Here is a 12,791-nt window from a genome sequence, read left to right as displayed (position 1 = left end):
ATTTTTAGCTGACTTGTGCTTGCTGAGGAAAAGCAAGATATAAGAAATAAGAATTGGGTAGTGTTTTGCAGAAAAGCTTTGCCTGAGACTTTGGGATGACACTGCCTGTCAGAGTGGACAGTGCTGGGCTAGACCAGTAGTCTGGTCTGGTCAAATGCTCAAGAAGAGAAGTGGAAATGCTCAAGAAGAGAAGTGGAAATAGAGAGGGGTGTGTGTGTGTGTGTGTGTGTGTGTGTGTGTGTGTGAGAGAGAGAGAGAGAGAGAGAGAGAGAGAGAGAGAGAGAGAGAGAGATTTTAAATATGGGCCTGGGGAATAAATGTAGGCCCTTGGTCTGGGAAGGTTGATGTCCACTGAAGCTACCTCTTAAAAAATACCATTGCTGCTTCCTTTCTTTCAAAGAGACTTTATTTATTGCAGATATATACTCCCTTTCTGACAAGGCACCCAAAGTAGTTTACAGTTTTAAAATACTAAAGCAAATGATGATACACCATGTAAAATTGACCCAGGGGAGCAGGGGACAAGCCAACTTGAGAAGGCCCTGATGTTAGCCTACCTTCTTCCTTCTCACAGGGCAGATGATGTCTAGTGGGGCAACAGTCTGTCTGCAGCTTGCCTTGTGGGGTGCAGAAACAGTCCAACTAGGATGTTTGCCTCCCTTCTTCAATCTCTTCTTCTTTCTCATTTTATCGGTTATCAATACCACCTACATACTATGGAGAAATTTTTAACTATAACTCTGGTATAGATCATGTCTGTGAGGATCTTGAGGCAGACACTTGTCTAATCCTTGTTTTTCTGCTCATTCCTCATCCACAGCCATCCGCCCAGAGGGCAAGAACAACCGCATGTTTGTCTTCTCGATCAGCATGGCTTCCATCACACGATGGTCGCTGGATGTAGCAGCTGACACACACGAAGACCTGTTGGACTGGGTGAAGAAGATCCGTGAAGCCGCCCAAACCGCTGATGCCAGGGTAAGATACACGGCCTCTTAAACTTTTGTAAGCCATAGATGCAAAAGTTGAGGAACTTGTTATGAAGGTTCTTGTGATCACTGCATGAAATGTGAAAATAAAATTAAATATCTGGGTTCCTGGGTTATATAGGAATGCCCAAAGAGTAACAGGCCAGAATAGAGATGCTCCACTCACCATGTTTTGTATCTCTGCAAGTGGTTGGTTCCCTGCTGTCTCTGCCAGCTATATGCATTTTAGTGATTGAGTGCAGTGGGGAGAGGTTTGCTGACTGTCTTGAAGATGTGCCTTTGTAGAAAAGCACACACTTTTCACAATATTCCACACACTTTTCAAACCATAGTGAAATCCACTTGTCCTTCTGTTCCTGTTTTCTGCTCGTTGAATGTTGATTCTGTTAGCGTGTACCTGAGCCAGGGCTTCCGCCCATACAATTAATAAACCCTGTTGTCTTTTATTCTTTATCAGCTTTCGGAAGGCAAGATGATGGAGAGGAGGAAGAAGATAGCACTGGAGCTTTCTGAGCTGGTCATCTACTGCCGTCCTGTCCCCTTTGATGAAGAAAGTATGTGCAGATTCCATTAGGCAAATATTGCAAATGCTGTGCAGTGACCCATTGCGCAGCTAGAGCTGATTACTGGCGTTAGTTCAGCCTTGTGATGTTTTAGTTGAAGCTTCTAAATCATTGCCAATCTGGCAGGGTAGATTAGTAAAGCTCTAACTTGTAGGTATTTGAAAGGTGTTTGCCAACCATGACAAAAACACACCAGTAGTTGCAATATAGTATTTCTTTTCTATATTGGTTCAAAACCTAATTTGTAATCATTGCAAATTGATTATCCTTGGATATACCGTATTTTTCGCTCTATAAGACGCACTTTTTCCCCTCCTAAAAAGTAAGGGGAAATGTGCATGTGTCTTATGGAGCGAATGCAGTCTGCACAGCTATCGCTGAAGCCAGGAGAGCAAGAGGGATCGTTGTGCACCAATTCCTCTTGCTCTCCTGGCTTTAGGGATAGCCATGCAAAGCCTCCTGAGCGCAGTGGGAGTGCTCCTTCCACTGTGTTCAGGAGGCTTTGCGTTGCTTTCGCTGAAGACAGGAGAGCGAGAGGGATCGGTGCGCACCGATCTCTCTCCCTCTCCTGGCTTCAGGGATAGCCACGCAAAGCCCCTTCAGGGCAATGGGAGGAACGCTCCCCCTGCCCTGAAGAGGCTTGGCACGGCTATCCCAGAAGCCAGAACAGCAGGAGGGATCGCTGCTTTTGCTGCACAGCGATCCCTCTTGCTGTTCTGACTTCGCTTCGCTGGAGAGGCGCTGAGCAGCTTTCCCTCTCTGAGCAGTGCCTCTTCAGTGCTGAAGGGGTGCTGCGCAGAGAGGGAAAGCTGCGCAGTGCCCCTTCAGCGAAGCGGGAGGAGAAACGGAGCCCCTTCCATTTCTCCTCCCGCTTTGCTGGAGAGGTGCTGCACAGAGAAGGAGAGAATATATTTTTTCTTGTTCTCTTTCTCTAAAACTGGGTGCGTCTTATGGTTGGGTGCGTCTTATGGAGCGAAAAATGCGGTACTATTTAGTCATGACTCTGGTTTATCCAATTCACAACTTGAATAATCCCACAGAAGAAAAAGTGGACATAGATTCTTATGGTTTAATTTTTTATAGATGTGAAAATTGGCTCTACATTTCTGAAGTTGATTTTTTAAAAAAGAAATGACTAGAAATATGCATATCTATTTGTGGAACTGAAAAGTTCTTTCTCTCCCCACTGCTCTTTCTTCTCCTGTTAAATATTGCGGTGGGATCATTCTGACACCGTATCATTGTCTGCCCTGTTTCCTGTACAGAGATTGGCACAGACAGGGCTTGCTACAGAGACATGTCCTCCTTCCCCGAAACCAAGGCAGAGAAGTATGTCAACAAGATCAAAGGCAAGAAGTTTCTGCAATATAACCGCCTACAGCTTTCCCGCATCTATCCAAAGGGACAGCGCCTTGACTCCTCCAACTATGATCCTCTGCCTATGTGGATCTGTGGCAGCCAGTTGGTGGCACTCAACTTCCAGACACCAGGTGAGAGACCCTTTTCACTGGGCTGTTGCAGTGGTGTGATGGTTCCTCTCTGTGGTGACCATAGCTTAGGGCAAGAGTATTCAACATGGTACCTGCCATATGTTGTTGGACTGCAAGGCCCATCATTGGCCATGCTGGCTGGGAGTTATGGTCCACAACAGTTGGACGACACAAGGTTGGCTAGCTCAACTTAGGGCATGTCTACTTTGCAGGAAAAAGGTATTGCTTCTGCATGGTCTGGTGTCCAGCTACTTGCATTGTTATAGTACAACGGGCAAAAGCTTTTTGTGCTTGGGATTGCTTATGATTGCTTATGAACCGCGCAGGTTCGTATCCTGCCGACTACGCGATGCGTAATTCTTGGGACGCAGGTGGCGCTGTGGGTTAAAGCCTCAGCGCCGAGGACTTGCCGATCGAAAGGTCGGCGGTTCGAATCCCTGCGGCGGGGTGCGCTCCCGCTGCTCGGTCCCAGCGCCTGCCAACCTAGCAGTTCGAAAGCACCTCCGGGTGCAAGTAGATAAATAGGGACCGCTTACCAGCGGGAAGGTAAACGGCGTTTCCGTGTGCGGCTCTGGCTCGCCAGAGCAGCGATGTCACGCTGGCCACGTGACCCGGAAGTGTCTCCGGACAGCGCTGGCCCCTGGCCTCTTAAGTGAGATGGGCGCACAACCCCAGAGTCTGTCAAGACTGGCCCGTACGGGCAGGGGTACCTTTACCTTTACCTTTATGATTGGGAGTTGGGCCATATTTTCTTCTTCATTTGAATGTTTACCTATAAAGCCTTAAATGGCTCAGGACCAAAATACCTCAAGGACCGCCTCTCTCCATATGAACCTACCCAGACCCTGAGATCATCATCTGAGTCCCTTCTTCTTGTGCCTCCCCCACGTGAGGTCCGGAGGGTGGCAACATGAGAATGGGCCTTTTCTGCAGTGGCTCCCCGTCTGTGAAGTGCTCTCCTCAGTGAGGCTCACCTGGTGCCTTCATTGCATATCTTAAGGCAGCAGTCAAAAATGTTTCAACCAAGCACTTGGCTGATACTCTGTGGCCTTTGAAATGTGTCTGGGAGAGGGGGGTTGTTGGTTTGCTTTGCTTCTGCTTTTGTTTTATTATATATTTTTTCTTTTCATATTGTATTTTTATGTTGTGAATCGCCCTGTGGTCTTTGGGTGGAGGGAGGTGCACAAATCAAAAAAATAAATAATGTTAGCAGTTTTTTTAAAAAATGGATTGTGCTGGGTTGGTACATATGTCAGCGTAGCTAGGATGCTGTCTCAGAACAAATTTATATAACCTTAAAACCGGGGGTAGCCAACATGGCAACCTCCAGATGTTGGACTACAACTCCCATCATGCTGACCCAGATAGGAATTGTAGTCCAGTGAAGCCTGGAGGAAACTGTTTTGAGAGCCAGTGTGGTGTAGTGGTTAAGAGCAGTGGACTCGTAATCTGGGGAACCAGGTTCGCATCCCTGCTCCTCCACATGCAGCTGCTGGGTGACCTTGGGCCAGTCAGACTTCTCTGAAGTCTCTCAGCCCCACTCACCTCACAGAGTGTTTGTTGTGGGGGAGGAAGGGAAAGGAGAATGTTAGCTGCTTTGAGACTCCTTAGGGCAGTGTTTCCCAACCTTTTTTTGGCAAAGGCACACTTGTTTGATGAAAAAAATCTCGAGGCACACCACCATTACAGCCCCGTGACGTCAGCGCGCAGCGTCACGCCGGGAGGGACGCACGAAAGTGTAACTTTCAATTTTTTCCCCTCCCCCTTGCCGGGGAACCTCCAAGTGGGGTGTGAAGCGAGCGTACCTCAAGACCGAAACGCCTAATTCCTAGGGGGAAAGCATAACTGGGCGTTAACCGATCGCAAACCCTGTCCTAGCCCTTAACATAGGAAATTAACATATACAACGCGGCAAGACACCGGTTTTGGAATCCGTTCCTTCCCCCTCTCGTCTGCCGAGTTGGTCCCTGCCCCTCTTGTGAGACTCGCCGCCGGGTCCGCTCTCGCGCACATAGCCCGGCGAGAGGGCGCCTCCCCTGCACGCGCGCCTGAGCGCGCGCTCGCGCGCTCTGTGCCCCCTCCCTCCCCCTTTTCGGCCCAGCGCGCCGCCTTGCCTGTTCGTGCGCCGCGCGTGTGAGGCGAGCGGGAAGGCCGTGTAGCCCCCCCATGCAGGAGACCCAGGAGAGCCCGGCGGCCGCCGAGACCCCCGCCGCTCTGCCCGCCCAGGACGAGGGGCCCGGAGGAGGAGGAGAGCCCGGCGGCGGTAGCGGAGGAGAAAGAGGCGGCGGCGGCAGCAGCAGCGGCGACTCGGAGGCCGAGCTGCCGGACGGGCCTTCCGCGGAGGAGCCTGAGGGGAAGAAGGAGCCGGAGCCCGAAAAAGGCGGCGGCGAGGAGAAGGAGGAGGCGGAGGAGGAGAAGCCGTGAAGCAGCAGTGGCGAGGAAGAGGAGGCCGCTGGTGAGCGTCGGGAGCAGCCGCAACCGTCTTCGCCTCCGGCCGCTGGGCCGCCTTCGCCGCCTCAGGAGCCGCCCGAGGTTGCCGCTGTAGCCGCCGCCGCAGAGGAGCCGCCGGAGCGGCACACTAGGCAACATCTCGCGGCACACTACTGTGCCGCGGAACACCGGTTGGGAAACACTGCCTTAGGGTAGTGATAAAGCGGGATATCAAATCCAAATGCCTCTTCTTCTTCTTCTTCTTCTTCTTCTTCTTCTTCTTCTTCTTCTTCTTCTTCTTCTTCTTCTTCTTCTTCTGGCTACCCTTGCTGCAAAATGTGGGAATGGGCATGCATGTGTTGAAGTCTGAAAGTAACCACGGTATTGCCTCATCCTATTCAGGTGTCAATTGTAACGAGCCTTTCAGTGGCAGAAGATACTTTACTGTGCCCTTCTAGCAGCATTATCAGTATGGTTAATTATCTTTGCCTTCTAAAAGAAACTGCACCTGAGGTGTTCAGCATTTTGTGAGCTGGCCAGCTAGCACTGACTTTCCTTAGGGGCCTCATTTGAACACGGGTGTTATGCCCTGAATTGTACTGCATTGTACTGGAGCTGTTCCTCATTAAAGCCCCCTGTGCTTTTGCAGATAAGCCAATGCAGATGAATCAGGCCCTGTTTATGTCTGGAGGCCGATGCGGCTTCATGCTGCAACCGGGCAACATGCGGGATGACATCTTTGATCCCTTTGACAAGAGCACTCTGCGGGGGGTGGAGCCGCTTTCCATTTCCATTGAGGTTGGTGTGCTATACTCTTCTCTGCATGCCTGCTATAACAAAGACTTATTTTGACTTTTGTTTGGGTGGACATGTCACTTCTCCTACAGCCCCAGGCTTCAGAATACTGCTACATTACATCATGAAGAGACATTATGTGTGTTTGTGTGTGTGTAGTACATTTATTTCTCCACCTACTTGATCCTCTGGCCCTGCCCACCACTAGCATGGAGCCCTGAGAAAGTTTCCCACAAGGGAATGCAACTCTTGGGCTGAAATATTTCCCCCACTTTTCATTTTTCATACAAATACCATGCACTGAGGTGCCTCCTCCACTAGAGGTCTGGAGGGTGGCAACATGAGAAAGGGCCTTTTCTGCAGTGGCTCCCCATTTGCAGAATGCTCTCCCCAGGGATGTTCATCTGGTGCCTTCATTATACACCTTTAAGTGCCATGCAAAAATGTTCCTCTTCAACCAGGCCTTTGGCTGATTAATATTCTACGGCCCTTTCAATGTGTTTGTTTTGGTGGGGGCAGGGGTAATTGTTTTGATTTGTTTTTGTTTTAATTATTTATTTGTGTTTTTTATCCTGTATTTTTATCTTGCGAAGCACCCTGAGATCTTCGGATGAAGGGCGGTATAGAAATTTAATAAATAATAACAGTAATTTTGTAAGCTAAGGCTCTTCTCTCCTATCAAACAAATCACCAAATGTTGAGCCTTAGGTGCTTTTGTCTCAGCCGGAATAACAACGGACCATCTTACATCAGTGTGCTGAGTAGCCCTCTAGAGATGGAACCAAATCGTCAATGTGACCCAGGCAAAAATTCAGCAGCGCAGATTGACAGGACTGCACAGTGTGGGGGCAGAGGGGAATTCTATGGGGGCAGAAAAATGGCAACATGCAACCTTTTGCCACCCATAGGTGGCAGCCTCCACTTAGAAACCTCATGGGTTCTGTATTTAGCTGGGGCTCAATGTAAAAGCATTGTTGTGACTCTGGCTTCATAATTTAAGTCAAGTGCAAAGCAGGGGAGCAAAGAGCAGGGTGATTTGTTTGTCACTCCTGTCCTGGCACACACCACCAATTCTGTCATTCCGTTGCCATTCTACTTTTATTTAGAATGAAAAGGGCATATGAGAGGCAGGACAAAAGATTTCTAAATCCTATCTAGGGTTGTTCGTGCTGATTGGGATTCAGTCATGATCAACTAGCCACTGAAAGCATGGGACTAAGTTAGTTATGACTGACATGTTCCAGCAGCTTCAGTGAGACTCGCAGTGTAGTCCCTGTGCATGTTTGCTTGGAAGTAAGTCCAACTGTATCCGATGGGGCTTCCGCCCAGGCATGTGTACATAGGATCAGGGCCAATGACTTTAGGCTCTTTCATAACAGATACAGATGGGCAAATGCCTGTAAAAGTTTCCCCTCCATTTCTGCATTTTTAATGCCATCAAGTCAGATCCTGTGTAGACTTCAGTTCTGTACCCACCATGTGAGGAGAGTAAGCCTCTTGTTTGTTCAACCGTAGCCTCCTGGGGGTGGGATGAAACACTCGTCCCCAGCTCTTCAGGTTGTCCATGCATCACTTTTGAACCACATGCACCTGTCAAATAGGTGTTGGCTCTCAACAGACTTACTATGTCTTGTTGGAGAACGCTGTCCAGGGGACACAACCAACTGTATTTAGTTTCAATGGATGAAACGTTTTGTTTGTTTGCTTTGAAAATGCTATCTGTGCTGGAGTTACCTCACTGGATCGAGGAATGGGCCTGCTACTGTAGTGTGCATAGCCATTCCTCAAACCGTGCAAAGCAATGGCCTAATTTTGTCTTCCCTACCTGCCCTGCGTAGGTCCTCGGGGCACGACACCTTCCGAAAAATGGAAGAGGGATTGTTTGCCCCTTCGTAGAGGTTGAGGTATCTGGAGCTGATTATGATAACGCAAAGCAGAAAACCGAGATGGTAGGTGAGTATCTGAACTACCCAAAATTTCAGCTGTGTTGCAAGGCATGACAGTGTTGTTTGTAAGTCCACGCCAGGGCCGGATTTAGGTTTGATGAGGCCCTAAGCTACTGAAGGTAATGGGGCCCTTTATATATCCAGTTGTCCTTTGTGAACAACAAATTGTTATTGTTTTTTGTGTTGAATATATGCTATATGGTAATTTATGGACCTAATAGGTATCTAAAGCCATTTGCACCTGCAGAATGTAGGCACCCTATATATAGAAATGAGCAAACCAGTGATATCTTAGGGAGCAGGCTAGCAGGCAGGGCCCATTACTTACATCATAGGAGCCTACACAACACAAAACACTGTTGCTGTATGTGGGTTTTATTTCATTTGTTTTTTATCTTTTATTTTGGAAACTTACATCCAGGGTTTTTTTTCTAAATTTTTTTGGGGGACCCCAAGAGAGTGGGGCCCTAGGCTATAGCTTGTTTAACTTATACGTAAATCTGGCACTGGTCCAAGCTAAGAAGAGGGCCTCGAAATATTCATCACTCCTGTAAACTGACTTCCTTCTCATCCCCAGACGTATATGTGCGCTTTACATTAGGGGTCCCCTTCCTGTTGCTCTCTTACTCTGGCCTCATGCCTTCAGCTCAGTGTTGTGAAGACAAGATTTTCAAAGATTTGCTGTAACACTAGCCAGTCCCAAGCTCACTGTGGCCTCTTTGAGGTGGCAAGAAGTGTTTCCTGTTCACTGAAGCAGCTTCCTTCTCATTGCCAGAAGTATATGTGTACTCGGTGACCTGACATTTGGGGTTTCTTCCTGTTGCGTGCCTTACCCTGGCCCCTGCACTGCTTTTTCTCATGTCTCAAAATCATTGTGTGAAGGCAAGGTTTTCTGAGCTTCATTCTAGCATTGGCCAGTTCCAAACATTCTGTGATGTGGCAAGGAGTGTTTCCTGCTCACTTGACATGCAAGAAATGCTAGGCAAAAGAGGGGGTGGAAACCACTCTAGTGCCAAGAGTGGAAGCTACAGTCCACTGCAGAAATGAGATTGTGTAGTAGCAGATTGCTTGATATGTATTAGATTACTGAGGTGGCTGGAAAAGAAATGGAGACATGGAGTTGATTGTAGGGATTGGCCTAGTCATCAATAAGGAGCCGGTTTGTGCAGCCCTGGCAAGTTCTTGGAGCATTTTGTCCTGTGTTAAGAAACACTTAAGGAGTCTCAGAGAATGCTGTGTCTCAGTAAGACAGGAAAGAGTCCAAGACCATCGTCTTAGGAGGGAAGTGGGGGGAAATGGCAGGTGAACTGTGACAGTAACTGCAGCAATAAATGTGCCACACATGCATGTTTATGGTAGCTTAAGTTTGAGAGCCCGTCTGATTGCATTGGATTTGGAGTTGAACAGCTTGGCCTCAGGTCCCTGCTCTGCCCTGAAACTGGTTGCATGGACTTGGGCAAGTCTCAGTTTAGCCTCATTGTGGAAGGCAGTTAAAGTGGTGACAAATTTTGGACAGCTCTCTGAAAAAAATGCACCCTTTTCCACACACCTGTCTATGATGTGCACCACCTGCTCTTCCTTGATGATGGGTAACAACAGATCCCATTAAGCTGGTGCCACAAACACATGTGAACACTCCTCTTAGAGGCAGCACCCCCATTCCAGGCAAACAGGTTGGTGCTTGGTGCTGTGGAACAGCTGTGAGATTCTGAAAGATGGTTAATGGAGGATTAGGGATGCAGGAAGGTGAGCATTCCCATCAGGTACTTGCAAAGATCACAGGGCTTTCATGGTTTCTTGAATGAAAACATACAAGAAAACAGTCACTCCCCTCTCCCGAATTGAAAGGTTGCTCTGGGAGGGGGGATCATTCAGGATGAGGGTCTGCTCCATTGAGAGGACTGTTGCCCCCACTCCCCAGAAACAACCCTTCAAGCCACACCCTATACAAAACCATGGAGAATACAGCTCCCCCCCAAAAAAACTTCATTTTAAAATAGCCCCTTATGTAAAGCAATGGGCTGGTCTTCTACATGCTGTGAAGGGTGGTAGATGGAAGCAGCATCAAAGTGAGGTGGACATTGTTAGAGGTAGCTTGTAGCTGTTTTTAATTCTCACCTGATTTGCACTAAGGGCTGGGTTCACTAACTTTAAACTGGGAAGGTTAATAAATGGATGTGAATAACTGTGTCCCATTTAAAAGTGCTGCTGTGGAAGTTAATTTCCAGAGAGTAGTTCTGTAATCTGTTGTTGACAAAGGAGTTCTGTGACACTAGAGACTTAGCAGCTGACTATGGATTAAGCTAAACGACTGTTAAAAGTATTGAAATACTTTCTTTTTAAAATACCGGAAATGATGGACATTGTATGTTTGTTTATTTATTTAATATAGTGGACAATGGCCTGAATCCTGCCTGGGCTCATAAGTCGTTTCACTTCCATGTCAGTAACCCTGAGTTTGCCTTCTTACGGTTTGTTGTGTATGAAGAGGATATGTTCAGCGACCAGAACTTCTTAGCTCAGGCCACATTCCTGGTTAAAGGCCTGAAGACAGGTATGTGGTTGAAAGGTGTTTCCAATATCTTTGGAAGCACATTTCTGCTGATAAGATTCATGGGAGCATAGATGTTGTCGTGCAATCAGTGAAAAGTTGCTTTGTAATCAATTGCAAACGTCTATTATTAATTGGGTGAAAAAAGCAAGGCTGCAATCCTAACTACACTTAACTTGGGAGCAAATTGGGGAGTCACTCCCTGCAAAGCATAATCTGTAGCCAACATGTGTTTTTGGTTTGTTGATTGTGGTTTGACATAAAATAAGCCAGGGATGGTAGTTTGCTTACTTTGCGCCTAAGGCAGTGATGGCCAAACTTAGCCCTCCAGCTGTTTGGGGACTACAATTCCCATCATCCCTGACCACTGGTCCTGTTAGCTAGGGATGATGGCAGCTGTAGTTCCAAAACAGCTGGAGGGCCAAGTTTGGCCATCACTGGCCTAAGGAGTGAAAAGGCCCTTTTAGATACAATCATAATAATATAGTAACTTTGGTTTGCCATGATGTGTGAATGGGGCCCGTGAAACTATGTGACTACAGTTAGTTGGCTCCCATTGTAGCTCCTTTTGTTGTCTTTTAGGGTACCGAGCCGTGCCTTTGAAGAACAACTACAGTGAGGATCTGGAACTGGCTGCCTTGCTGGTGGAAATCGATATCACCCCTGGCAAAGTAAGTCTTACACTCTTTAACTATTGATAGAGCTGTGCAGCATCCTGCAAAAGACTCCCTAAGCTGAGGCTGAAAAAGTTGAATATGTGACAACAGTCTTGTCACGATTTTTTAAAAAAAACTTTTTTCTCTTTTTGATTCTGAAGCAGGAGAATGGAGAGATTAGCCCCTTTGGAGCTTCGGCCTTCCGAGACAGGTCATCAGATTCTCCAAGCCAGCAGACGGGAGGCAGAGCCAGAGAAGGCTCCTTTGAAGCCCGATATCAACAACCATTTGAAGATTTCCGGATGTCACAGGAGCAGCTAGCAGACCACTTTGACAATCGAGACAGAAGGTGAGTTCAGTAGGGTTTAGGTGCTCTGGATATTCAAGGTAGACTGATATTCTTAAAGTCAGGTAATGTCTCCTTGAGGTAATGTCTCCTTGAATAAGTCATTTGGGAATTGACCATTTATGGTGGTGAGCTTCAGTCCCTTCTATAGGTGTCCTTACGTATTGCAGAGTTTGAACTGTTGCATAGCATAAGCAGCCTTTGTCTTGATGTATTATTTCCCATGGGAAGCTTAGACTTGCAACTGAGCCATGCATGCAGAAGGAAAAATGTTTTGCTTTTATAAGGCTGCCCTTGCAAAGGCCAGTAAGCATGCACCCAGATTGGAGAATTATCATTTTTCTTTGTTTTGGGAAGAGGGTTGATTCTGCTGGAATGCCAGCCTTCCCTGACAGAGAAAGCGAGCCCCTTCACTGCCTGCAATGCTGCCAGCATCTCAAATATTTGTGGCAGGGGGCTGCTGAGTTCTGCAAGGATATGTTGGGCAAGTGGAAATGTCATGCTTTCGACCACCTCCCCCACAAAAGCCATGAGCTGGCTAGTCCCATGGGAACAGGGAACATAGAGGTCTGCTCCCATTGCATGCCTCATGGGGATGGCACTACACATACTGGATGGAACTGCTGAATGGAACCCCTCTCATTCTCTGAATAGCCGTGATGCACTGTTCCCATGTGTGGCAGTGGGAGGGTGGGAACAATGGCCTAGGGCAGCAGTTCTGAACCTGTGGGCCCCCAGATGTTGTTGGACTACAACTCCCATCATCCATTGTGATGGGACGATGAGCTGCTTGTGCGTAAAATGCAAGTCCCTCAGAGTTTGATCAGGTTTTCAAACCTCTGCCTGTGACGGAGCCCCTCCAGCATGGCTGCGTCAATCACTAGTAGAATCCGAAAGTGGCTGCTTTCGGAAACGTTTCCAACATAAAAGCTCCTTAACGGAAACACGTCGTCTGGCCTCTCGGCGTGACAGTTTCCGTCGAGGTGTGGGTGTCCCTATAGGAGGTCCTGAGACCTCCCCACTGG

At 47.8% G+C, this 12,791-nt stretch overlaps 1 protein-coding gene across 2 annotated transcripts in view; it reads left to right on the top strand.

The window, feature by feature from the left end:
* Positions 1–12,791, top strand: part of PLCG1 (phospholipase C gamma 1) — a 97,966-nt gene that overhangs the window by 77,656 nt on the left and 7,519 nt on the right. For both annotated transcript variants that reach the window (XM_081916651.1, XM_081916650.1), the window contains exons 24-31: positions 821–978; positions 1,447–1,543; positions 2,818–3,042; positions 6,122–6,270; positions 8,106–8,220; positions 10,606–10,767; positions 11,347–11,435; positions 11,582–11,769. In XM_081916651.1, the coding sequence (XP_081772777.1) occupies positions 821–978; positions 1,447–1,543; positions 2,818–3,042; positions 6,122–6,270; positions 8,106–8,220; positions 10,606–10,767; positions 11,347–11,435; positions 11,582–11,769 (1,183 nt within the window). The remainder of the gene's footprint in view (positions 1–820; positions 979–1,446; positions 1,544–2,817; positions 3,043–6,121; positions 6,271–8,105; positions 8,221–10,605; positions 10,768–11,346; positions 11,436–11,581; positions 11,770–12,791) is intronic.

Source organism: Podarcis melisellensis, assembly GCF_964234715.1.
Source record: "Podarcis melisellensis genome assembly, chromosome: 6".
In the NCBI taxonomy this organism is placed as follows: domain Eukaryota; kingdom Metazoa; phylum Chordata; class Lepidosauria; order Squamata; family Lacertidae; genus Podarcis; species Podarcis melisellensis.
This window is presented reverse-complemented; position numbering and strand designations above follow the sequence as displayed.